The 26839-nt window shown below is 57.4% G+C and overlaps 1 protein-coding gene across 3 annotated transcripts; it reads right to left on the reverse strand.

Moving 5' to 3' along the window:
* Positions 1-937: 937 nt before the first annotated feature.
* Slc27a1 (solute carrier family 27 member 1) lies at positions 938-26718 on the reverse strand. Of its 3 annotated transcripts, none has more exons than XM_026390005.2 (13): positions 26489-26718; positions 24768-24935; positions 12971-13365; positions 12600-12761; positions 12454-12523; positions 11605-11696; positions 11414-11523; positions 7283-7492; positions 6174-6300; positions 5941-6078; positions 5696-5860; positions 5204-5350; positions 938-3286 (listed from the first exon to the last, which is right to left on the reverse strand). In XM_026390005.2, exons 2-13 carry the CDS (start codon positions 24932-24934, stop codon positions 3129-3131), a joined length of 1941 nt encoding a protein of 646 aa, XP_026245790.2. In that variant the 5' UTR covers position 24935; positions 26489-26718; the 3' UTR covers positions 938-3128. The 3 variants fall into 3 exon arrangements, with proteins under 3 accessions (XP_026245790.2, XP_026245789.2, XP_026245792.2); XM_026390004.2 differs by having other exon boundaries at positions 26408-26717; XM_026390007.2 differs by lacking the exon at positions 26489-26718 and adding an exon at positions 25387-25474.
* Between the last annotated feature and the right edge of the window lie 121 nt (positions 26719-26839).

Below are 26839 nucleotides of genomic sequence, written 5' to 3' on the forward strand. Positions count from 1 at the left end.
GCAAAACCCGGTGCTGGCTGGAAGCCACTGGCTGGGTGGAAGGAGTCTGAGGGGCGCCCGCTGCACCTGGATCCCTCCCCAGAGAGGGACCGGGCCCTTGGAGGGAGCAGGCCAGGGCCCCTTCTCTCCCCCACAGGCCTCAGTGCCCTGCCCTCTCCTCCTGGCGTCCCCTCCAGCATTCCTCAGCCACGTGCTGCTCCGTCCCTGCTCTCAGGGCCACTTGCCTATGCCAGGCTCCCACATCAAAGGTACAAATGTCCCTCTGTGCAGATTATCCCAGGGCCTCCCACAAAGAAGGGGCTTGGGCCAAGTCCTTCTGATCCTGGCTGTCTTCTCCAGGTTGAGGGGCACGGGGGTGTCATGGAGCTTCCCATTGGGCAGATGAAAAACTCCAGAACTGGCCGGTCGCAGTGGCCCACACCTGCCATCCCAGCAGCAGGGAGGCTGAGGCAGGAGGATCGTGAGTTCAAAGCCTGCCTCAGCAAAAGCGAGGTGCTAAGCAACTCAGTGAGACCCTGTCTCTAAAGAAAATATTAAAAGGGCTGGGATGTGGCTCAGTGGTCAAGTGCCCCTGAGTTCAATCCCTGATACCAAAAAAAAAAAAAACCTCAGAACTCTCCAGGGCTGGGTGCAGCCCAGTGGTGAGTGGGTGCTGGGCATGCAGGAGGTCCTGGGTTCCAGCCCAGCACCTCCAAAATCAAGTCAAAACTGGAGCACCACGCCACAAGGAGACACGGTGGAGACCGACAGGCATTTTGCCAGCAAAAGCCAAATTGAGAAGCAGGCAGCTGCTGGTGCCACCGTGGGAAAGCAAGAGCAGCGCCTGCCAGGCGACAGGGAGGGCTGAAGAGCCGAACACAGGGACTTTTAGGACAGTGGAACTGTTTTGTGTGACATAGGTTGAGCAACCCTAATCCAAAAAAAATGAAATCTGAAATGCTCCAAAAATTTTTTAATGTATTTTTTTCTTTTCTGGGGGCGGTGCAAGCCAGGGCCTCGGTGTACCAGGACCTGCTCCGCTGCGGAGCTACCTTCCCACCCCCAGAGCAAACTCCTAGAGCAAACTATGCCACGGGGGAAACTGCACACCACGGAACTGGGTTTCATGCACAAAATTATGAACGATTTTAGCTGGAGACTGTGCCCTTGTCGGTAATCCGAGCTGCTCAGGAGACTGGGGCAGAAGGACCCAGTCTGAGGCCAGCTTAGAAGACCCAGACTCAAAATAAAGAAAATAACAGGGCTGCAGCCAGAGCTCATGGTCGGGCACCGCCTCACACGTGCGAGCCCGGGTTCCAACCCCAACACACACGAAACCCCACAGCTTGATCCTAAAGTCCTCAGGGTGTGTCTCACCCCTAGAGGGGCCTCCTGAACACAGGTACATCTACAGTCACAGGCTTTGGGGCAGGAAAAAGGGATGCTGGGACACCTTCTTGCCAGGTGCTCTTGGCAAGGACTGCATTTCCCTGCACCTCATTCCTGGAGTTGAGAGACGGGGTCTTTGGGAAATCATTAGATCCATCAGGGCGGAGCCCCATGTTGAGTCCTGATGGCTTAATAAGAAGGGGAGGGGGACAGAGAGAGAGACAGACAGGCTCCTGCCATGATGGATGCAGCCAAGAGAGACCCTCACAGGGACTGCACTGTGCTGTTTGGACCTCCATCCTCCAAAACCATGAGCCAACTGAACCTCTTTTCTTTATAACGTAGGCTGCCTCAGGTACTTCACTGTAATAACAAAAAGCTGACTTTTTTCTTGGTAGGTATCCAGCTTGACCTTACCACAGCCATCTTAAGCCATAGTTGCCATGACTGTCCCTCAGTAACCTGGTGTTTTTTCACCAGTTTCTCAGCAAACTGTACACAGAGCTGCTGAAGTGCGACGTGGAGCTTCACAGGAGCCTGGCTCCAGCACTCCAGGGCCGGGCCTGGTGTCTTTGATCCTAGCTGGAGATGAGCCAGGCGCACGCCTTCCGTCCTGACCACCAGAAGCCCCTTCCTCTGACCCGACTGTGGGGTCCACCCGGCTTCTGCACCACAGGAGTGAAGGACAAGGAGCCACTGGGCTTCCAGCAGGTGCCAGATGCTCTGCAGGTTTATTTCTTAAAATCCACTAGGGAACAAAAGCCCTGCGTGGAGCTGTTGCCCGGCAGGGTGGGGACACTCGCCACTGCCACCCCGCTCAGGGCTGGACGGTGCCGCTGCAGGAGGGTAACGTGCATCTGGGTGGCCACTGCAACTGGCTGGCACATGGGTCCAAGATGAGCCACCAGTGAGAGGAAGAGAGCCACGGAGCTGCCCAAGGGGACTGCACAGATGTCACCAACAACATAAGGTCTGACCGTCACTAGCAGAACCTCTGGGGACCCTCAGGAGTGGCTGCTGGGAGTATGTCTAACAGGCTGGAACCCCCCTGAGGCCCTCAGGTGACACCCCCTGGCAGGAGATCTCCCTGACACCACTGCTGCCCTCTCACAGGTCCTTCCAGCAGTCACAAAAGTGGGGACACACGGGGCCTTTGCCAGGGACAGGAAGCAGGGGGCTGGGTAGCCCGGACAGTCTTAGGGCCCCTCAGCGGGCGCTCTGAGGAGACACCTGAACGGAGACATCTAGACAGAGGTGGGCAGGGCACATTCAAGTTGTCACAGTTCATTCTGGAAGCTTCCAGGGCATCGGAAGGGGAATGGGGGAACCAGGAGGGTCGGGATGGCAAAGTGCAAAAGGGCAGCAGCCCAGACAGGAGACTCCGCGGACCGGGGCCAGGCACCTGGATGGGCCCCTCGTTCCCGGGGAGGGCGGGGCCTCTTGGAGCCCTAAACATCTGGAACCAGCGCAGGAGGAGGCCTGGGCGGTTCCGTAAGGCACAGAAGGACGGGGACGCCTGCTCCGGGTCCAGGGACACAGACAGGGATGAGACCTGGAGAGCAGCTGGGCCCTGCGCACACGGAGCTCCCAGGAAGCGCGGAGACGGTGCCCAGGGGCAGGGGCGCAGAGTAGCAGGACGCTGAGGCTGGGCCCCTCGCACCCCACAGACGGCCGGCATGTGGCTAGTGGCTGGGCAGGAGGGGCAGCCCCGGGACAGGGCCCACCAGGCTCAGCGGGGTCTCAGCTGGCAGGGAGGGACCTCAGAGGGCAAAGGCGCCCGAGCAGATGCGGGTGTAGACGCCTTCGTCCAGGGGCAGGTAGTGGCCTTGCTTCAGGTCCAGGAAGAAGAGCCGGTCCGAGGTCTGGCGGGGGTCGAAGCCCTCGCGCTGCAGCCTGGTCTTCTGGATCTTGAAGGTGCCTGTGGAGGGGGACAGGAGCCTGGGAAAGGCGCTCCCAGGCCCGGCTGTGCTCCCTCTCGGGTTCCTCCTGGCCTTTCCCACTCTGGCTGCCTCTGGTGGCTCAGCCCCCTCCTCCAGGAAGGGCTCCCTGATCACCCCATGGCAGAGAAGCCACTGTGCCCTGGCCCCGGGCAACCCCCACCCTGAGGCAGGGCTGTGTCTGTCACACAGAGGACTGGAGCCCAGCAGCCGAGGCCCTGGGGGCCATATGTGGCCCCCCACTTGTTTGTCAATAAAGTTTTATTGGCCCAATCCCTGACTATTCATTCATGCATCATCCATGGCTGCTTTGGCACCATAATGGCAGTTGAATAGTTGCATCGGAGACTGCAAGAAAAACTGCACCTGCCCTAAACATGGACAGACTTTGTTCTCGTCAACATTCCCTAACAACACAGTATCAACTCTGTGCACAGGACTTCCCTTGTATTGGGCGTTCTAAGTCATCTGGACGGGACTGACAGTCTGTGGGAGGACGCTGCAGGTTCTGTGCAAACACCACACCCTTTCATAGAAGGGACGTGAGAGTCTCCAAATGTGGGTATCCACAGGGATTCTGGAACCATCCCCGGTGGACACTGGGGAATGACTGTACTGGACTGTAAAACACCAAGCACACCAAGCCCAGGGCCGGTGGGAAGGCTCGCCCTGGGCAGCTGCTCGGGGGCAGCGAGTTTGCCAAACATCCATAGCAGATAGTTCCTCACTCGACTGTGGTACACATGGGGTGGTGACAGGGTCAGACCTAGTGGTACTATCACAAGGACATGAGGAGGGGACAGAGAAGCAGAAGTCCAGTGTGCATTTCACAGGAAGACAGATCTCAATTCTTTAAAAACCACAATGCAGGTTTCTGGGTCCGACCTCAGTTTTAGAGCACGTTTCTAGCATAACTGAGGCCCTGAGTTCCAACCACAGAGAAAGAAAAATAGATAAATAGATGATAGATACATAGACCTATCTCAGAACAAAGGCACAAACAGAGCAAGACACATGCATTCAAGTCCTAGCTCTGCCACTTGCTGGCTGGGTGACCTTGGGCAGATTACTTGGCTTCTCTGTGCCTGTTTCTTTATCAAATGGGGTTCATGGTAGCACTTACTCCATAAGAGTTTGAGAGGTAAATGAAAAGAGATGTGTACAACTTTTGGTGCATAGCAAGCATTATGTAAATATTTGCTATTTATCATGGTTAATTGAACTAAAAATATGACATACACAAACAGCTGAAGAACTAACACCTAAATCATTACAAGGAATTCCTACCAATCAAAAAGAAAATGAAGGTAGGCATGGTGGCTCATGCCTGTAATCCTGGCGACTCAGGAGGCTGAGGTAGGAGGATCACAAATTTGAGGCCAGCCTCAGCAACTTAATGAGCCCCTGTCTCAAAATGAAAAAGAAAAAAAAAAATATGCTGTGGGTGCTGTGGCTGTGGCTCAGCAGTATAACGCTTGCCTAGCATGTGCGAGGCCCTGGGTTCACCACCAGTACTGAAGGAAGGAAGGGAGGAAGAGAGGGATGGACGGACGGAGGGAGGGAGGGAGACAGGGAGGCAGGAAATGACATGGGCCAACACAAAACAGGGTGAAACCCGTGAACAGGCAATTTACAGAGAGCAACCTGAAAGGTTCAAGGTGGTGACTTGAACTTCCCAGAAAATGAAAAGACGCGCCCACATCTCAGGAGGGCGAGTGGAGTGGGTGTGGGGAGAGGAGAGGTGACCATGTACGTAAGACGAGAAGGCGCACAGGAGAGCAGGGCCAGTGGCCGTGGACCATGCGTCCCACGGGCCTCAGGCCTGACTCAGGAAGATGACTAAATGGTGGCTGCGCCAACACAGGTGGGGGATGGACAGCGAGGTGAGGTGATCACACCTGTGGTGTCCACCTGAGGCAGGAGGCGCAGGAAGATGGGCCGGGCGTAGGGTGCCAGCACTTTCTGCAGCTCCTGGTACATGGAGTTGGGGTTCAGCTGGCTGTGGGGGTCCGCGATGGCTGCCATGCCTGCTTTTCCCTCCACTCCTAGAGACAAAGGAGCAGCTGAGAGCCTCCCACCACTGCCAGGTAGCCCTGGCTCTCTCATCTCCCGTCCTCCCCACCTGGGATCACATTTGCCAAAGCAAAAAACATTTTATAAAGCTCTTGCTCCACCCCCTGTGCCCCTCAGTAAGGATGCTGTCATGATCCCGTTTTCTGGATGACAACATCATGTATGCGAATGGACTCCAGATCCAGGGCTCCCAGCTGGTCTGCCAGGTATAGTTATCTAGGTTGTGCACTGCCCAAGGGCATCCAACCTCAAGCCCCTTTTGGCCCGGCTCCCTGAGGTTTCCACACCCCAGGACCATACCCTGCTCCCCAGCTTGCCTGGCACAGCCACTCCGTACACGGCCACGTCTGTCTGGCCCAGCAAGCGGCTGAGCACACCTTCTACCTCGGTGGTGGAAACATTTTCCCCTCGCCAGCGGAAGGTGTCCCCGCTGCGGTCCCGGAAGTACATGTAGCCAAGCTCATCCATCACCAGCACGTCACCTGGTGGAGGCCAGAGGGCAGAGATAGGACCACGGCCCCCATCCCCACGGCCAGCCCCCAGGCCCCTGGAGGCTGTGCACCTGAGAGGTAGGCGCTGTCACCCTTGCAGAAGACGCTGTGGGCAATCTTCTTGCTGGTGGCGCTCTCGCTGACGTAGCCGTCGAAGCGGCGCAGTGGGTCCTGCTGGTTGATCTGGCCCACCAGGAGGCCAGGCTCCCCTGGGGAGGAGGCCAAACTCAGGCTGAGCCGGGTGGCCGGGCGGCGGAGGCCCCAGCTCCCCAGGGGCGGGGGGGGGGGGGGGGGGCCTGCTCACCGGGCTGGCACGGGATGCAGAGGCCCTGGGCATCCCGCAGCAACTCCATGGTGTCCTCGTTGACCTTCACCAGCTGGATGGGGTACACGCGGGTCAGGATGCGGCTGCTGAAGCCACAGGAGCCAACCTGGGCGGGTGAACTGGGTCAGCAAGGCCTGGGTGCGCAGTGGAACGTCCCCAGTGACACGGCGCCTCCCCTGCCCCGGGGCTTGAGCACCCCTAGGTCATCTCAGGTCTGGGACCTCTGCAAAATCCTGGTGGTAAGGGCAGCATCCTGTCCCCAAGCCCATGCCACCTTCCCGTCCTGCCTTGCAGACTCGGGCAGGGACCTGGCTGGAGGACACTTCCTAGTCCATAAGATCCTCCAGGCCAGGAACCACCGCAGCAGTGCCCCAGCCCTGCCCTGCTCAGTGCTGTGGACAGTGATGCTTGTTCAAGGTGACTGTGTCGCTGGGCAGTGAAGGGAGTGTTACAGCAGCAACCCAAGCGGACGCCAGCGTGCCCTCCAGAGCTGGCCATTCAACAGACATGCGCAGTGAGGATCCTTGCTTTATCAGGGTTACCACGCCGCATCCCCAGCCTCCAGGTGGAGCCAAAGGGGCGGGGCATGCGAGGGCGGAATGGACCTAATCCCGGTTGCTAACCCCCGGGCGCATGTGTCCGGTTTACAGAGCCACTACCCGGGGGCTCCGCGCTCAGCTCGTGCTGTGATGTGTGAGGATGACACAGTCAATAGCTGGCGGCCCCGTTCACAGAGGAGGAAAGCAAAGCCCCAGAGCCTCAAGTGACTTGCCTAGGAGAAGAGCTGCACCTCCACGTGCCTTGGATCCCCAGGGCCCTGCTCGCCCTGCAGACGTCACACCGAGACAAGGCTCAGGCAGGCTGAGGCCCTTGCCCGGGCCCACAGCTATGCTGTGACTTGAACCCCTCCCACTTAGGTGTGACGGTCACATCGCTAACAGTACACACCGGGCAGGGTCTATGCAGGCCTCGCGTTGCCCCTCTAGTGTGCATAGGGGACCCCACAGGTCCCCATGCCACACCCTGCGCCCTGGCCCAGGGAGCCGGCTGTCCGAGCCGCCCTGGGGCTGACGCCCTGTGGCGCACACCTTGCCGTCCATGTTGGCGATGCTGCAGTTGCACTCGGTGGCCCCGTAGAACTCGCCGATCTGCTGCACGCGGAAGCGCTGCGTGAACTCCTCCCAGATGGCCGGCCGCAGCCCGTTGCCCACGGCCAGGCGCACGCGGTGCCGCCCCTCGGCCTCGCGCACCGGCTGCTTCAGCAGGTAGCGGCAGATCTCCCCGATGTACTGCACCACCTGGGGAAACCGAGGCTGGGCTGACACGGGGACCTCGCCAGCCTGGGAGCCAACCCAACAGGGATGATGACAGCTGCGACATCAAGCCACGTCCTCAGTCACCACCTGGGACGTTGCTTCTGTCTGCAGGCAGCTTGGCCTCACACTTCTCAGTGGTCCGTCCCTCCGTGCCCCCACACTGCTTCGTGGGGATGGCGCATCCTGGTCGAGCCTCGCGGGCACACGGCCCCAAGGTTGCGGAGGTTTGGCACCTCACAGGGCAACGCTCAGCCCAAAGGCCACGAACTTGATGCTGTCCCCAGAGCCTCCGCTGGCTGAGCTTGGCTGCCCACAGGGTCGCCCCTGGGGTGGAGCCACTCAGCTTGGGGGGGGGGGCAATGGGACTGAGACCCCGCAAATCATCTGCTCACTGGCGCCCCCTTCAGAGTGCCTCCCCTCTCTGTCTCGCCTTTTCCATCCCCACTTGGCTTCCTGGGCTCACTTCCGGGGTGCCCCAGGGGCCCTGGAGTCCTGTTGGGGCCGCCTTCTGAATGACTGCTCTCTCTACTTTACAGACAGAAACTGAGGCTCACTTGGGTAAATGGACCAAGGTCATGGAGCTGGTGAGTAGCAGAATCAGGTTTGAAGCTGGTCAGAGTCCAAAGGAAGCAGCTGCTGCCCGGGACTGACCACCAGGCTGCTCTCAGCACGTCCAGACACAGAATCAAGAGCAAAACCAGCATGTGACCACCTCCACCTGGCCCTGCTCTCCTCCTGTCTCCAGAGCTCCCTCGGCTCTGCTGCTCCCTCGGCTCAGTCTCCGCCTCAGGGACTTTGCACATGCAGTACTTTCTGTCTGACAGCAGCTCCCTCCAAATGCATCTGCCCAGGTCCTCGGGTCTCAGCTCAAATGTCACAGCCACTGAGAGGCATTCCCTGCAGGTATTTACTAAATATCTGAGAATATACGAACATGCTGAGCACACAGCACCTGCCAAGCACAGTGCCTGGAGATGAAGGCCCCAAAGCCCAGAGAGGAGGGGACACAGTGCAGCCAGATCACACTCCCATGGAGAGCTCTCGCCCTGGGTTCCCAGACCTGAACCACTGGTCTCCAGGAGAGAACGGGGAACACAGCCTCGGCTACCCAGCCAGCCCAACTTGATTGGTTTAAGGATGGGCACTGGACCAGAGTTGAGCCAATGAGAATCAGCACTGGAAAGTTAGAAGAACAATTCCTTCCCTCCTGGAGTTGCCCAGGACCCTCCTGGAGACCAGGTAAGGAAGGACGCTGACCACTCAGGAAGCCAAGAGAAAGCTGAAAACAAGAAATGGGAACAGATGGAGGCCCTCCTGGATCAAAATGTGCCTGAAGCTGTGCCTGTGTGCCTCTCCATTTCTATGAGTAATTCCCTTCCTGAGAAAACCAAGGTTTAGTTTAGATGTAGGGTTAGGATTTTGCTTCCTTTCCACCGACAAAGTTCCGCCTAAATTCACAGCTGCCCCCCAGTCTTTTAGCAGGTGATCTGAGCAGCGCTCAGCTCCTAGCTTTTCAGCTGAGGCCAGTCACACAGCAAGAGCAGACAGTTGATGGTCAATGCCAGCTGGGACCCGCAGACAGACTCAGAGCCGAGGGGAAGACGTGGAGTCGCCAGAGAAGCAGGCCCTGGGTCTCTGTGCTGTGACCTCTAGTCTGCAGAGCTGCACCCGGACAGGGACCAGGAACAGGCTATGACCTAGAACTCCAGCTGGGGCTCCCCTGTGTCAGGGGACCTCGTACCCTGAAGGCACACAGTTCAAGTGGGGAGACGCAGGGCACGCTTGGCCTGTGCTTGAAGGTATGTCGGGTCACAGCTTCCTCTTCTGTGGAGCTAAGGGGAGCCAGTTCTAGATGACAGCCTGCGGCCTCCCTCTGGGCCTCCCAGGCCACTGCGCGGGGCCTGTGGACATGGCTGCAGACACACAAGCGGTTCCCCCCACGCTCCAGCCAGAGGCGGATTCCTGGGCCCGAATGCATGCTCTTGTTCTCTGGGTATGCTTGACCTTCCAAGATCCCGTTCTGTGCCCTATAGAGCCCTCAGTGTTCGCCACAGACCTTTTCTTTGACACAAAAGTCCTGCTTCTCGGAAAGTGACGGACGGGCTTTGAAGGGCTGGGGGACGGCGCACAGTGGCTCAGCAAAATGCAAGGACAAAGGCAGAGCCTGTCAGAGGCTGCGTGGGGCTGCCAGTGAGAAGACACGCCCTGCCCACGGGAACCTGCCAAACAGAGTTGAACTTGGAGCTGGTCAGGTGTGGAAGCTGGAGGTTCTCAGCCAGGTGTGAGGCCACTCCCCAGGGACACTGTGGTCAAGGGGGTCACCCCTGGCACCTTGTGGTCCCAGGCCAAGGACGCTGCTAGGTATCCTAGGGGGCACAGGACAGCCCCCGCCTCAAAAACTGACCCAGCCCCGAAGGTCAACAGGGCCTGGCTAAATGCCAATGTGCTGCACCCAATTCCCAGTGTATGTGCAATGCTGTGACAAAGGACCGTGCTAGGGGACACTCCAGCAATGTCTAGAGTGTGAAAGCATGAAGCTCAGTACATAAATGACAAGGACAGAATGTCCTGGGCGGAGCGGGGTGGTCCAGCTGAAGGGTCCTTCACCACTAGTCCGTGCAGGCTGCTGGATACTCATTCTTTTAAATATAGAAACAAAGAAAAAACCCACTTTTGACCTGGTGAGTTGGGGATTGGGGTTGGGCCACTGCCCAGATTCCTGATGACACTGAGAAATCACTGTCACTCTGTGGTTGTGCCCATGGATGCTGAGGTTATGTCTTAAGGAGTCCTTACGCTGGGGCGCTCAGTGTAGGGCCCTTGCCCAGCATCTCTGGTTCCACCCAAGGCCGCAAAAACAGTCTTCTCCATCAGACACGAAAGGTCACAGGGGGACCCCTCCCCCCACCCTCCCCCCATGGAAGGTCTGCTGCGCGAAAATCCAAGAGGCAGGAGGCAGGACGGGTGGCTGCCCAGGGAGGGGAGGGGCTGCCAAGGGACGGCTCCTTTTAGAAGATGGAAACGTTCTGGAACTAGACGGCGATGACGCTGCAGAGCCCCGGGAAGGCCTGGCCGCTGAGCCCACATCCGGCCAACGACTGGTCACTTCAAATCGGCAAATTCTATGAGTTCCACCTCAAAAATTTACAAAGTCCTCATCGTTCTGAGGCTTTACTGAGACGTCCTCACAGGATCCCGGCTGCTACGACAACACGGGTGTGGCCGAGGGGCAGCACGGGGCTCCCGCGGCCTCTGGGGCAGGGTGACAGGGCGCCCACAGACCCTCCGCTTTCCTGTTCATATTCAAGCACGTTGGGACTCTCGTAGCCTCTGCTCTGCTTCCGTAAAGCTGGCCAGCGGGTCCCCAAGGCCACCCTCCCAGCGGGACCTCCCAGCGCTCCTGTAGCAGGGCCTAGGAGGGGACTCTCCTCCAGGATGCTCCGCCCAGAGCCGTGCCCAGCGGTGTGACCCGCTGCACCTCAGGTCCACCCCCAGGCCCTCCAGCTACCCTCGGGGACAGCAGACGCCTCCACCTCTGCCCTCTGCTAAGTCCCCTGGCCCCCAGCCCTGCGCCCGCTCCGCCCACTGCCTCATTCCCCGCAGGGAAGACCCGGGAAGCCCAGGCAGCGTAGGGCTTCTTGGGGAGCAGCCCCCCAGTCCCATCCCAGCTGCATCCCAAGCCCGTTTCCTCCACGTGCAGAAGGGGCGACGCCTCTGCCTGCCTCCAAGCAGGTCCCAACGCGCAGAGGCCTTTTGGCCAGGGGCTGGACAAACTCAGGGACACTGGCTGCCTCCCTTCCTCATCCTGGACCCCCCCACCCCCCGCAGGGAGAGAGTAGGGGCGCAGTTCCCAGCTCTGGGTGGTAGGGGGCGGGGCTTTACAGGGAAGGGGCGGGGCCTGACCGTGCAATTGTACTTGACGCAGTCGTCCCAGAAGCGGCTGGCTGAGAATTTCTTGCGGAGGACAACCGTCAGCCCATAGATGAGGCACTGCCCCACGCCCATGATGTTCCCTGCAGAGGGTGGGCTCGGTGAGGGCTCGCCAGCCCGCCCCCACCCCCAAGGCCTGTCCCAGCCGGGCTGCCCCGCGGTACCTGCAGAGTGGTACAGCGGCAGGCAGTCGTACAGCACGTCCGCCGCCCGCATGCTGTAGGAGTGGTGGCCGAAGGCTGCGATGCGGTAGTACCTACAGGGACCGGCGGGAGGGCAGGGGCTGGGGCCTCAGTCCCCCAGGGACTGAGGGTGGGCAAGCATGCTGGACGCCGCCAGAGCTACCAGCTCAGGCTAGCTGGAGAGGAACGTGCGGCAAATAACTGACAGTCTAGGGATTTGGGGTTGAGGGTGACCCCGGGGAGACTGAGGGATACTGTCTGGGGCGGTGCCGGCCTGCCCCCTGATCCAGTGGGCCCGGGCTATGGGAATGAACTAGGGAAGCTGTCCAGACAGAGCACACAGCATGTGCAAAGGCCCTGTAGCTGGAAGAGCTGGGGGCCAAAGAGGAAGGAGTGAGGGATGAAGAGGCAGCAGACAACACCTAGGAAGTGCCAGGGCTGGCAGGACCAGAGAGTGGGGTTTATCCCAAGGCAGTGAGGGGAGCCAGGTGCGGGGAAGGTCTGATTTAGGGTTTTAACCCTCCTGCAGCCACTGAGGGGAGCAAAACTGGCGAGGGGGCAGCAGTTAGGGAAGCAGGAGGCTGAGCAGAGGCAGGTCCAGCAGAGCTGGGCAGAGCACTGAGAAAAGTGGACGAATGAGGAACAGGTCCCATGGACAGGCTGGATATGGGGAAGAGGTAGGGGGACTAGTGGGGTCCCAGGACAATGACACAAGGTAGCAGTGTCCTGAGATGGCCATGGGTTTCATTTAATTGGGGGTGTCTGTCCACAGACCCAGGGGGCATGCTGGGCCACTCTCGGGGGCGGGTGTGACAGCCACAGGCCCCTCACCTGCTGTGCACGACTATGGCGGCCTTGGGTAGCCCCGTGGTCCCTGACGTGTAGATGTAGAAGAGCCGATCTGCAGGAGAGGGGCGTTGGGTACTGGAGGCAGGGGGCAGGGGAGGGCAGGCTTCCAGGGACCCTCCTGCACTCACCGTCCATGCCCTTGCCAGGGGACTGTGCCAGGGGGTTGGTGGACGCCTCCTTCAGCATCGGGTCCAGGAGGTGAGTGTCAGGCAGGACGCTCTCAGGTCCCAAGTCTCCAGAGCAAAACTTGAGAAGGCTCTTCCCAAGCTGCCCGCTCACCTCGGCCACCGCTGAGGCCAAGACGAGCATCACGGCCACGGCCACGGCCAGACAGGCCCCCTCCCAAAGCCCAGGATGCGGTCTCTCTGCAGCAGGCGGCCACCCGACCTCGCGCCTCAGGGCCCAGTCCCGGAAGGCCCCCTTCTGAGGCCTGGGCCCAGCGGCTCCCTGCCTGGGGCAGCCCCAGGTCCCCGCCCACCTGACATCCGCCTGGCCTCACCCGCTGCCATCTCCCCGCCGTAGATGAGGGCCTTGGCACCTGAGGTGCCCAGGCAGAAGGCCAGGGGCTCCCGCCGCAGGTTGACATTGAGCAGCGCGGCCACCACGCCTGCTTTGGCCAGGCCCAGCCACAGCCCCACGAACTCAGGCCGGCCTTCCAGGAAGACGGCCACCACGTCGCCCGGAGCAAAGCCCAGCTGGTGGAAGAGGTTGGCCACGGCGTTGGAGTAGGTGTCCAGCTGCCCGAAGGTCCAGCAGGCGCCACTGCCGGCGTCCACCAGGGCCAGGCGCTCGGGCTGCCGCCGCACCACGGCCTGGAAGATGCACGGGATGGTGTGGCCAGCACGCTGGTGCCGCCGCAGCTCCAGTCGCACGCGGATCAGAACAGAGAGGCCGCTGCGGAGAAGCGGGGACAGGACAGTGTCACTGGCAGGGAGCAGCCCAGAGCCTCAGCATCCCCATCTGAGGATCCGGGGAATGGGGCTGCGTTTAACCATTTGGTTGCTGGATGTCTCAGGGGACCAAGGACAGAGGCCATTGGAAAAGCCACTCTGGTGTAAATGGAGTCCCCCGTCCTCCTCTCTCCGGCTGCTTGAGGGGCCAAATCCCACCCTTCTCTCTCTGAAGATGTCCCAAGCTCCTGACCATGACCCCTGCACCCTGCCTCCCACTCCACATGCTTCCTCCACAATGAGGGTCCAGCCGAGTCACTGCAAGGCACTAGGCACAGGTGGCTGCTGTGTCCAGCGTGGGGAGGGGCTGTTCCGCCCAGGCAGGGTCAGGGACCTCCTAGGGGAGGGACAGAACAGATGGCGGAGGCACAGGGCAGGCAGGAGGGTCTGTGGCAGGCCAGTGGACAGGGGGCAGTGGAGGCCAGGAGCGGTCCCTGAACAGCACATGGCTGAGCGGCCGCCCCTCGGCCAGGCGTGAGCTGGGCGAGAAGTGACCTCTGAAAACGTTCACCTGTTACCAAGAATTGCTTTAGCTCAAGGACTAGGAGACCCGGCATTTCTCAGTTACAACTTGGGAAATTGGTGGTTCCAGCTCCTCCTCCGCCTGGTTCCCTGCCCAGGCCCCAGGCCCTGGCCGAGCAGCCCTGCCAGGGAGCAGGGGAGCACAGCGCTGGCACCTCCTCCCGCCCCCTTCCAGGGCCAGCGCGGCCGACACCACATCCCCCCCTCCGTCCTGTCAAAATCACTGCCAAGTCCATCTGCCCTGCCCGCCCTGCCCCCGCGGCTCTGCAGCAAGGGCCCGCCCACCCCTGGACCCCACGTGTGCACAGCAGTGCCCTGCCACAGAGGGCGCTGTGGGACAGTGGCCTCTGCCAGCCAGGGGACCAGACACCAAATGACTGGCTGGGCCTGGGGCTTCCCAGCCTCCATCACTGTGGGGACAAGGACTGAATGTCCGCTAAGAAAAAAGAAGAAGAGGAGGAGGAGCTCCCGGCTCCCCAACACCGCCCTTCCCTTCCTCCCCACCCTCCCTGTCTACCGACGCAACTCCGGGGTCAGAGCAGTGGACGAAGACCACCAGGTCTCAGCCCCAGAGGCTCACCGGCACTAGGCACTACACCAGCAAGCTCCAGGGACAATGGTGACAAGGGGCAGTGCAGAGTGAGGAGAACTGGGCGGGGGAGGCTCCCCAGAGGCAAGTGGCACCTGCACAGGGCCTGGTGGGTGGGGGGCACCTGACAGTGCAGCTGGGGGCACAGCCAATGCAAAGGCCCTGAGGCTGGGACAGGCCTAGGAAGGAGGCGCTTCTGAGGACCAGAGTGGATGCCAGGGTGGTGGGGAATCAGACGAGGGCCAGACAGGGAGGACAGGTCCATGATGGGCAGGGCCAGGCCCGCACCCCCAGAGGAGCCACAGAGACAGGCGGGGCAGGGGTGCCGGGACAAGCATCAGCAGAGTTTTAAAGCAAGGGCTCGGGGTTCACAGGAGATTCCCGAGACTCTGAGCTTGGGACGGCGCTTACCTTGGAAGCCCCCGAAGGCTCCTCCAGCTGCCCTTTGGATAGGAGCAGGGAACCGGGTCTTTGCAACTGGACGACGACACACACCCCCACTTGGCTCCTCCCAGCATCCTCCCCTCCCGCAGGGGCTCTTCCAGGCACCCGGGGGCCTCACCCAGCAGGACCCACCACTGCCCCAGCACAGCACAGGGTCCCCCAAATGTGCCAGACTCAGGCACTGGCAGGGCTCGGGGAATGTTCTGGGCCCACCCTGCTCCCCGTCACTCCTCACCCCCACCAAGCTCCTGCGCACTCCTGCATCCGGGCCTTTGCACCGGCTGGGCCCACCGCCTGGGGCCCTCTTCCCTGACATCCTTGTGGCTCCCTGCCCAGACCTAGCTCAACTGTCACCCTCCCCAGGGCAATCCTGGACCCTTCTCTGTACTGCACCCTGCATGCTGGGCTCCCTGCCCGCCCCTGCTTTGCTCCCAGGACCTCCAGGTGAACTCCACTCACTCGCCATCTTGTCCTCAGCCTGCCCCTCCCTCTCCAGGCGGACAGGGACTTGTGTTACCCTTGGCCCTGGAGACTCAGGAGGAAAGGAGCCAAGGCCCTGCCCCTGGGCTACAGTGAGCTGCCACAGTCCTCCCCGAGGACAGTCTCCGAGGGGTGTCTCGGGGTGTCTGGGGATTACAGGTCAGGTGGCCCCAGCTGGCGAGGCCAGGGACCCTCTCATGCAACAGGGTCTCAGGGCGAGGCCACTCTGCAGTGGGGCCAGAGACAGCCTCTGAGTGACTCTCCTGCTGCTCTCCCAGGTGTGGCGTTTCTTTTGGTCCTCCTAGGGAGAGGTGGGACCTTTTAGAAGGGCTAGGTCATGAGGGTTCTGTCCTTGTGGAGGGATCAATGTCACTATGAAAAGAGTAGGTTTGTTATAAAAGCAGGTTTGGGCCAGGCACAGTGGCGCACGCCTGTAATCCCAGCAACTCGGGAGGCTGGGGCAGGAGGATGGAAAGTTGGAGGTTAGCTCTGGCAACTTAGCGAGACCCTGTCTCAAAATAAAACAATACAAGGGCTAGGGATGTGGCTTGGGGAAGAGAACTTGCCTAGCACCCAAGAGGCCCTGGGTTCCAGCCCCACCCTCCAAAAAAATAGTTTGTCCCTGCTGCCCGCCCACACGCACATCCTCTGGGCTGCTTTCTTGCCCTTTGGCTTTCACCCAGAATAACTCAGCGAAGGCCCCGCCAGTTGCACCTCTGGATCTCGGACTTCCCAGCCTCCAGAGAGGTGAGCAATCAACTTCTATTGTTTATACATTACCCAGCCTCCAGCGCTCTGTTATAGCAACACAAAATGGGGTAAGAGGAACGTGCCCAGGGCTCGCTGTTACCTTATTCTCTATATTTCTGTAGTTTGAACTTTTCCATAATCATAAAAGGTATTCACATTTCTCTTGGTCCTCCTGGGGTCCTTATTGCTTTGCAGTCAAACATCCTCCCAGTGGCCTCAAGGCACCTGCTGGCATGACCTGTCCACCCTTCACCTCACTTCCTCCCCCTCCCGCCTGCTCCTCTCCTGCTTAGCAGCAAACAGTGGCTGCCTCAGGGCCTTGGTTTGTGCCTAGAATCCTCTGCCACAGCCCCATGGCGCCACCTTCTGAGCCTTCACTCAGAGGCCCTCCTGGCCCCACCCAGTGTCTATCACTATGACTGAGTTTGTTTGTTTGTTTGTTTGTTTGCTTTTTCTGGTCCTGGGGGTGGAACACAGGGCCTCAAGGGCACTAGACAAGTGCTTTGCACCTGAGCCACATCCCCAGCCCTTTCTATTATCCATTTTGAGTCAGGGTCTTGCTAAGTTGCCCAGGCTGGACTTGAACTTGCAAACCTCCTGCCTCAGTCTCCCAAGTTTCTGGGATTAAGACGTACACTACGGTACACTGCGGCTGTTATAAAATGTGTCTGCAAATTCTCTGATGGTCCTTCTTTCCAAAGGTGGGCTCTCTCCTCCCGTGAGTCGGGTAGAGGAGGGGATTTACTTCTCATGAATAGCATGTGTCAGGAGCAGGGCTGTGACTTCTGAAGCTGGGGCACAATTTGGACACCTTCTTTTTTTTTCTTTTTTTTTTTTTATTGTAAAGGTTTTTCAAATTCTTTTTCTTTTTTCTTTTTTTTATTATTTTTTTTATTGGTTGTTCACAACATTACAAAGCTCATGACATATCATATTTCATACATTAGATTGAAGTGGGTTATGAACTCCCAATTTTACCCCAAATGCAGATTGCAGAATCACGTCGGTTACACATCCACAATTTTACATAATGCCCAATTAGTAATTGTTGTATTCTGCTACTTTTCCTATCCCCCCTCCCCTCCCCTCCCATCTTCTCTCTCTACCCCATCTACTGTAATTCATTTCTCTCCTTGTTTATTTTCCCATTCCCCTCACAACCTCTTATATGTAATATTGTATAGCAATAAGGGTCTCCCTTCATTTCCATGCAATTTCCCTTTTCTCTCCCTTTCCCTCCCATCTCATGTCTCTGTTTAATGTTAATCTTTTCTTCCTGCTCTTCCTCCCTGCTCTGTTCATAGTTGCTCTCATTATATCAAAGAAGACATTTGGTATTTGTTTTTTAGGGATTGACTAGCTTCACTAAGCATAATCTGCTCTAGTGCCATCCATTTCCCTGCAAATTCTATGATTTTGTCATTTTTTATTGCTGCATAGTACTCCATTGTGTATAGATGCCACATTTTTTTTATCCATTCATCTATTGAAGGGCATCTGGGTTGGTTCCACAGTCTAGCTATTGTGAATTGTGCTGCTATGAACATCGATGTGGCAGCATCCCTGTAGCATGCTCTTTTAAGGACTTCAGGGAATAGTCCGAGAAGGGCAATAGCAGGGTCAAATGGTGGTTCCATTCCCAGCTTTCCCAGGAATCTCCAAACTGCTTTCCAAATTGGCTGCACCAATTTGCAGTCCCACCAGCAGTGTACAAGTGTACCCTTTTCTCCACATCCTCGCCAGCACTTGTTGTTGTTTGACTTCATAGTGGCTGCCAATCTTACTGGAGTGAGATGGTATCTTAGGGTGGTTTTGATTTGCATTTCTCTGACTGCTAGAGATGGTGAGCATGCTAGATAGAAGATCAAGCCGATCAAGCCATCCGTCAACACGCACGCCCTGCCACAGAGCACCCCGACCCCTGGGACTCCGCAGGCTGAGGCAGGAGGACTGCAAAGTCGAGGCCAGCCTGGATAACTCGGGGACCCTGTCTATAAAGTGGGGGGGGGGGCGCCGCAGACAGAGCTCAGCCGCAGAGCGCCCACCTCCCAGGCGGGAGGCCCTGGGTCCCAGCCCCGGCGCCGCAAAACAGAAACAAAGCTTCTGTGAACACGAAAAAGGGACCCTGGAAAATTTAAATATGAAGACGACAGAATGCGAACACAGAGGCTGCGCGAAGGTCCAGCGAGAACCAGGTCTTCAGGCGGCACGACCCCGGCTCATCGCTATATCAATGCCCCACGCGGCTACCAAGGAGCGGGCAGCGCAGCGCAGCGCAGCGCAGGAGTTCTAACCGGGTCTCTCTGTGCTCCCTGCTCACTTATTCTGCAAATCCAAACTGGATAAAGGGGGAAAAAAACCTATTCAAATAAACACAGAAAGTAGAACAGAAGACAGAAAAAAAATAGGAGAAAAGTCTAGAGTTTTAGATTAGTGGGAGAGTACTTACTTGTGAACCATGGGAAAGGTTCTGGGTTCAATGCCCAGTACAGAGAGAGAGAAAGAGAGAGAGAGAGAGAGAGAGAGAGTGAGTTAGAGTTCAACACCCACATTCTTTGAACAAATAATTCTCAAGCCAGACACTATTCTAGGCATTCAAGAACAGGAATTCCAAAATAAAATAAAATAAAGGTGAGAAATCACCAATGACATCATTCAAGAAAACTTCACTGACCTAAGTCCTGCCAATGGACTACAAAATAGATAGAAAAAGCCCATCACCTTGAAAAGAACCCACCTGGTTCCTGAAAAAAAAAAAAAATAGCCAGGCATGGTGGCCCACGCCTGTAATCTCAGTGACTCAGGAGGCTGGGGCAGGAGGATCCTGAGTTCAAAGCTAGCCTCAGCAACTTAGGAAGACCCTAAGCAACTCAGTGAAAACCTGTCTCAAAATAAAAATTAAAAAGGGCTGGGGATGTGGCTCAGTGGTTAAGGCCCCTGGGTTCAATCCATGGTACCAAAAACAAACAAACAACAACAACAAAACTAATAACAACAAAACATCAGGTCACTACAAAGTGTTGGGAACCAAAAGGTTTTCAGACTTCTCAACAATAACCACAGTGTAAAAAGAACATGAGAAATAACTTCAAAGATTGAAGGAAGAGAATTTCCGACCTAGAAGTCTGTACCCAGACAATCAGTCAAGTGTGAAGATAGAAATATAGTTTTATATATACAGCCTCTCAAAAACTTAATTTCCTTGCTATATTTCTTTAAAGCTAATAAAGATGTGCTCCAAAACATGTGCTTCCTTGGAGTAAATCAAAGAAATGGATGATGAGGGAGTCAGGGGACAGAGATTTAACCCACCAAAGAAGGGATGCTGACCTTCAGGAGGATGGCTGCGAGCAGGCCCAGGCAGCCTAGCCTGGGTAGCCTGGAAGCCATGAAACTAACAGTCTATCTAACAGTATAAATGACGACAGGAGACAACTGACGTGGAGTTAGTTCAGGCTTGAAGTGGAGCTAAAGACAGAGAACAAACAAATACAAAGGCAATCAATAACCCCTGGGGAAACACAAGGTTGTTCAGGAAATGGAAAGTGATCATAGTATACTAAGTGGTTCAGTTTGTTTGTTTGTTCTTATGCTGGGGACCGAACTCAGGGCCTTGTACATGCTAAGCATATTCTCTCTGACTGAGCAACACCCCCACCCCAATGGCTCAGTTTAGAATACTGTTAGAATTAAAATGAGGAAATTCTTATCATCAAACCCAAATTATGATATCCAATTAATCCTCATTATTCACGGATTCCTTATTTTCAAATCCTTATTTAAAATGCAGACTCACAGAGATTTCCCAGTCTCCTGCAGACACGTGCTAAGGGGAGAAAGACTGAGTGGCTGTGGGCATGTTCCTGGCTGCGGCTGGACAGGGAGGCAGCGCTGCCTTATTTCAGCTGTCATGCTCAGGCCAGCGCCCCTTTTATGGTCAGCTTAGTGTCACCTTTGTCTTCATTTCTGTGTTGTCTTGCTGGTGATCTTGTTGTTGAAAGGGGGCCCCAAGCACAGTACCAAAGCACTGTCTAGCGTCCCTACCCACAGGAAGGTGCCTTGTGGAGAGAATGCATCTGTCAGTCAACTTAGCAGGGCCCTGTCTCAAAATAAGAAACACATTTACATAAAGTAAAAAGGCTGCAGATTATAGTTCAGTGGTCAGTGCCCTGGGTCAATCCCCAGTGCCTCAAAATAAAACAAAACACAGGACAACTTGCCACGGTAATGAAAGCTATGTGAATATGGTCTCTTTGGGGAGGGGTTGGGGGTGCTAGGGATGGAACCCAGGGCCTCGCACACGCTGGGCAAGTGCTCCACCACTAAGCCAGACCTCTAGCCTGAATGTGGCCTCTTTTAAAAGTGTCAGACAACTACTAATATTTTCAGACTAATGTGGGTCACGAAAGCCACCTAAAGCAAAACCATGGATGAGGGGTGAGACTGCTGTGTTACAACAAATAAACAAAAATGTACAACATTAAACGTTGACTGTTTCCACATCCACCCTGTGGTCAGAGCCTGGGAGGCGTGGGCACAAGGACCATGTCTTGCTGGACGGTGGTACAGCAGGGTCTGTGCCATTAAATTCCAGGGTGAGCACCAAGACCACCACAGAGAGCCAGAATTAATAGGGGTCACCTCAGCAGCAAGAACACTGCACATCTGTGCAACTAAAAGAATAACTAAGGTGATCATCTTCTGCATTATTGAGCACCAACTGTATGCCAAACACTGTGCTACTCTCATAGCCAGCCTCCAAAGTAGGGGGCTATGCATCAGGTGATGGTTGAGCTGGGGCTCAGAAAGGTGAATTAACATGCCTGAGGTAACACAGCATATTGGGACAGAACAACCCAGAGCCAAACCTTGCTTACAGTGTCTCTCTGTTCCCCTGCAGACTTACCGCCAAACATTTATCAAGTGCTCACAGGATACCAGGAACCGTGAGGTACACAGCAGGTGTAATGCATGCACCTGAAGGACTATTCCAACACCAGATTTCATCTCCAATTGAAGCAACTGGGATGCAACAGGTCAGCAAGGGAAGACCCTCGTCCACAGCCAGACCCTCAGGCTCTAGCCACCAAGCTGCTGACCCCACCTTACATCCAAGCACCTACTATGTGCCTGGCCCTGCCCTAAGATCTTGCTGTAAGAGAACCCCCAAGGGGGGTACAAGTGTCAGAGCCACGGGCAGAGGGCCACCAGCGAGGCAGCAGCCAGAGGAAGTAACCCCTGCTAGAAACAGGAATGAGGCCACAGCTGGTCATGCCCAGGCTGAACACGGGAACAGCAGTGGTTACAAGTGCACTCAGCCTGTCCCCTGCTGCCCTCGGTGCTGCCGCTTGGTGTCTCTCAAGGACGCCCACATGGGCAGGCAGTGGATTCCAGTGCTTTGTTCCAGCCATTTGCTGGGGTGGCCCCATTGGGCAGCAGCCCAAGCCACCTCCACCCTTGGACAAAGAGACCACTGTCCGGCTCTGGGCCCTTCCCAGGGCCTCTTCTTGTCCTGCTCTTTTCATCCTGAGTCCCAGGACTCCAGTGCACGAAGACACCAGCAAGGATAAACGCGACCGGATTTTATGAAGCCAATACGGGGTGAGGCGGGAGAACAGAACAGGGTGCTGATGTGTCCCTGAACCAGAGTCTAAATCCAGCATGGCATGGTGGCCAAAGGCTCAGATTCCCCTCCCTGGCTGTGTGTTCCCAAGAAAATGGCTTCAGCTCTCTTTGCCTTGGCCTGCCCACCTGAGAAGTGGGATTAGTCAGCAAGCTTTCCTTAAAGGCTGTGAGAACCAGACCTGGTACAGGGGAAGGACATTTGACAAGCTGCATTAGTGAGCTACTGCTGCAGAACAAATGACCCCCCAAATTAGCAGCTACGAACCACGGTCATTGTCTCATAGATCCATGGATCAAAAATCTAGGAGCAAGCCAAGTGCGGTGGCTCCCACCTAGAATCTCAGCTATTTGGGTGACCGAAGCAAGAAGATCACAAGTTTGAGGCCAGCCTGGGCAACTTAGGGAGAACTTCAGCAACTTAGCAAGGCCCCGTCTCAAAATTAAAAAATAACAAGGGCTGGGGGTGAGGCTTGTGGCAGAGCACTCCTGGGTTGAACCCCCAGTCCTGGGAAAAAAATCTGGGAGCAGCTTAATTGGGTGGTTCAGGCTCAGGGTATCTCAGGAAGCTGCCACTGAGGTGGAGTCTGGGCCTTTGGCCTCCCCGAGCTTCACTGGGAGACAATCCACATGAAACTCACTCATATGGGCCTGTCCAGAGGACAGGGCAGCTGGCATCCCTCAGAGCAAGCGAGCCAAGAAATGGCACCCGAGTCGAAGGCCACTGTCTTTGTATTCCCTAACCTCAGAAATGCTGTGCACTGGACGGGGAGGGACCACCCAGGGCAGGAAAGCAGGAGGCAGCAATCAGTGGGATCCTCAAGGCTCTTCAACAGCCGACTGTGCCAAGCCATGTCAGGGACATGAAGTGGACCCTGCTCCTGGCTCTGGGGAGACAGACATGACCCCCATCTCTGTCCCTCAGGGCCTACAGTCTAGCGGGGGAGAGAAACCCCACGATCAGAGGACGGGTAAGCAGGCGCAAGCGCGTGAGAGAACTACAAATACCACCGCTGCTGGGAGTCCCCAGGCAAGCCTCAGAGCCACACGGCCTGCTCCTGCTGGTTGCCACCCACGTGACGCTGGACAAGCTACACAGCCAAGCTGTGCCGAGGTTTGCTTGTGTTTAAGGTGGGACAGCACCGCCTCGCGGGCTGCTGGGAGGGCTCTATAAAGTCACACCTGGGAAGTGCTCAGACATCCCCTGGCCTGGCAACAAGAGCACTCAGGAGTGTCGGTCATTCTGCCAAAAGTGACAGGTGGGGAGGGCTAGAGACAGCATCTGAGGACAGGACATTTAAACCACAGCATAAGAAAAAATCAAGAGCAGAGGGAGGGCCATCAGGCAGAGGGACAGCAAGGGCAAAAGCCCTGGGCTGGGACCCAGGCTGAGCTATTCAGCAAGTACAAGGACGCAGACTAGCCCGAGGGGGACAGAGAGAGGGCTAGGACGGGGAGCAGGGGTAGGGGACTCTTGGGCCATGCTCAGGAGCGTGGTTTGGACTCTCAGAACAAGGAGCCACTGAGCGTACTGAGTAGAAAAACCCAGCAGGGGCCTGGGAGAGTGTCATATGGTATCGCCAGGCAAAAGGAGGACCCAAATGTCCCATCCAGAGGAGGCAGCCTGGGTCTGCTCAGGCAAGCTGCTTTGGGGACCAAGTGAACACAGGGAGTGGGGAGTGGTGGGCAGGCAGAGGCAGGCTGGCAGGGCCTTGAGCACCCGCCAAAGTTGTCTTCTCCTGCAGAGGATGAGGGGACAAGGAGGGTGTGTGAGGATCTGCTTGTCAAGATGACCAAGGGGGGCTGGGGTTCCGGCTCAGTGGTTGAGCGCTTGCCTAGCGCGTGTGAGGCATGGGGTTCGTACTCAGCACCACAAATAAATAAATAAGTAAAGGTCTATCAACGACTAAAAAAAAATTTTTTTTAAACTGAGGGGTGGTGGGGAAGAGGTGGGACCATGATATTAGAGAAGAAAGGACAGGTTTTAGAAAGTTTGGAACCAGTCAGCCTGCAGGGGAGCCTTCCCAACTCCACCGCATCCCTGCCTGAACCTGTTTCTTCTCCCTTGGTTCAGTGTGCCCACCTCCCTGCCAGGAGCCTGTGAAGGCCAGCCCAGCGCACGGCAGGTCCTGGCCTACAGTACCACATGGGACGGTTCCTGAGATCGACTCATATGGGAACCCCAGCAAAGCCTATTTTTGACCCAGGATGATCCCCAGTAGCCCCTTTGAGCAAAATTCTGATACCCCCAAGACAGTCTCCAGAGACCCCCAAGCAAGTACTGGAATATACAGTGACCCCCCCACACACAGTCCCTGAACAACACCCAAAGCTCCACACAGATCCCAAACTCTCAAAATGCACCCCAACCACAAAGAAACCTGTCAGTGGTCCTAAAGAGGAACCTCTGAAGACCTTGGAAGGCCTTTACAGATTTCGGGAGTAGCCCCTTTATCCCCAGCCCTAAGCAGACCCCAAGAGGTTGTGCAGCCCCCAGAGACCACTGAGTTGCCCCTTTGAGCCCTCAGGACCCTATCAGAGTCTCTGACAGCTCCCAGAAGTCTCTCAGTCACCACAGTCCCACAGAGACCCTCAGACTTCCACCAGCTAGCTGCCCAGAGTCCCAAAGGTTGTCACTGGGGTCCCCAAAAGTCTCCTAAGCAGTCCCCAAAGCTCCAATCGTCTTTGAACATACTCATCTCCCTCCAAAGATTCCCAATCTCTCCACTGTTCTTCTCAAAGACCCCCCCCCCGCCCCGACCAGGCGCCCCTTCAAGCCCCGGCCCCGCCCCTAGCCCTGCCCATACGGCCCGGGTCCCGCCCCCAGTTTCTAAGCCCTCTCAGCCCTACCGGGGCCCGCACAGCACCCGCTACCTCCTCAACCCGCCCCGGGCCGCGCAGCCCCGCCCCCATACCTGCCCGGCCCAGACCACACTCACAAGAGGTCCCGCCTCGCCGTCTTGCAGACGATGCGCAGGAAGCGCCAGCCGCCGCCGCCCACGTACACACCGAACGCCGCCGCTGCGCTCCAGGTCCACGGTAGCCCCAGCAGCCACAGTAGCGCCAGCGAGGCCAGGGAGGCCGTGCCTGCACCCGGAGCCCGCATCCTAGGAAGCGGAGAGCGCTGAGGGGGCTGGCCGCTGGGGCCCCGCCTCCTGCCGCCATGCCCCACCCCAGGTCCTGGCTCCGCCCACGGCCAGCCCAGCCTGGAACTCCGAGCCAAGTCCCGCCCCCTCCTCGGTCTAACGGGAACGCGTTCACAAGTCAGGCCCCGCCCCCAAGCCTGTGGTTGGCTACGTCCCTAATAGGCACCACCCCCAGGACGGGGCTCCGCCTCCCTGCCAATCATTGTATTGGGACCCTCCCCCAGGCCCAATATTTCCATAGCGTCAGTCCTTGTTAGGCCCCGCCCCATGCCTTGACTTTGAGGCAAGACCTTAAACCCACGCTCCATCCCCAAGATTTAGCCCTCAAAGCCTGGCTCCGCTTTGTCCCCGACCACAGACCTAGTCCCTTCTTAGTCATTCGTCCAGGTCCTGTCCCCAGGCCATGACCTACCCCTATCCTCTGTCCCCCAGCCTGCCCATCTCGGACGCTGGGTTTTCCTCCAGGTCCCGCCTCTAACCACTTTTTCACCGCGCCCCGGGTTAAGCCTCCAGCTCCGCCCATAAGCGCAAGACTCAGGCGGAGCCCCGCCCTCTCTAAGCCAGGCTCCACCCCGAGTTAGGCCTGTGCTCCGGCCCCTAAGCACACGCTCCAGACCCGGGCCCTCCCGGTCAGCTCGAGCCGCGCCCCCAGCTTCTGACCTGGCCTGCGTTCCCAGGCCCAGGTTCTGTTCTGGCCACCGGCCCCACCCTCAGGCCTTGTCTTAGTCACCGCTCTAGAAAGGCGCCTCACTCCTGCCCACTTAGCACCTAAGCCCCGCCCCACACCCTTCTTCCCACCTGTCCAGGTTTTAGCCCCTCATCCCGCATAGCGGAGGCTGGCCCCTTCCGGAGGCCACGACCATAGAGAGAGATCCCCCGAGCTAGAGAGCCAGAGGCCAACGAGACCAGCGGTGCTAGAACGGCCCGCCGAGGCTTACCGCTGTCTCCATGGCAACCAGGCTTCGCCCCTCCCATTCGGCCGCGGGCTTAGAAAGCACGTGGGTCCCGCAGGCAGGGGCGTGGCTCTCGGGCGCGCCCAGCCGAGCCCAAGATGCCATTCAAGGTTGTCCCCGGGGACCGGAAACTCCCAGCTCACACCCGGGCCGCCTACGCTGGAGTCTTACCCCATACCCCAAGTCCAAGTCCTAAAGCTTCTTCGATACTAAACACGCATTCTAGGGACCCGAGGATTGCTAAACTAACCCCCTGGGGAGCAGAAGTTTCCAAGTAGAAACCCGCCTCAGTTTCAATAGTGGATCAAGGACCCAGCTAACCCTAAATCCACACTCCAAAGCCTTGTCAGTTAAATCTCAGTGTCACACCCCTGGAGCCTGGGGAGGACAATATCCACCACCAGGTTCTCATCCTTCCTAATCATACTCCCAGGAGCTCCAACTAGGTCTTGTTTGCACCCCAGAGTCCTAAATGCTTACCTAGAGGCTCCAAAGCCCTTTTTCTGACCAGGTGTGGGGAGGCACTGACCTGGATGTCCACAACCCTATTCCCTGGCTGACCTGAAGCCACTTGCAGACCCCCGGACTTGGCCGCTCCTTCGTGGGCTTCCAGAAGCTCAGGCAGGAAGCCGGCAGAGACTGTGAGGCCGAGGCAGGGGTCCTCAACTTAGCTCCAGATGGTGGGTCCCTTCAGGGGCTTCTGTTTCTGGCCAACTCCTGGCTTGTCTCACTGCGCTGTGTCCATGTGTGCCTCTGCCTTGGGGCCCTCCCATCAAGTTCCCCCTCTGTGCCCCCCTGCCCACTCCACCCCTGCTTGTTTTCTGCCCTGCTTGGCCGACCTTCCCAGCGATGTCTTTGGGAGGTGGCCAGGGCCTGCTTCCAGCACCACTTTGAGGACAGGGCTGGGCAGGC

Source organism: Urocitellus parryii, chromosome 3 (assembly GCF_045843805.1).
Source record: "Urocitellus parryii isolate mUroPar1 chromosome 3, mUroPar1.hap1, whole genome shotgun sequence".
Classification (NCBI taxonomy): Eukaryota; Metazoa; Chordata; class Mammalia; order Rodentia; family Sciuridae; genus Urocitellus; species Urocitellus parryii.

Excerpts from the sequence above, each read along its gene's own strand:
- Slc27a1 (XM_026390005.2), bottom strand. The coding sequence starts at position 24,934 with ATGCGGGCTCCGGGTGCAGGCACGGCCTCCCTGGCCTCGCTGGCGCTA. Across the intron at positions 13,366-24,767 it reads ACGGCGAGGCGGGACCTCTT|CGGCCTCTCTGTTCTGATCC; the intron begins GTGAGTGTGGTC and ends GCTTCTCCGCAG. Across the intron at positions 5,351-5,695 it reads GTACGGAGTGGCTGTGCCAG|GAGTGGAGGGAAAAGCAGGC; the intron begins GCAAGCTGGGGA and ends CTTTGTCTCTAG.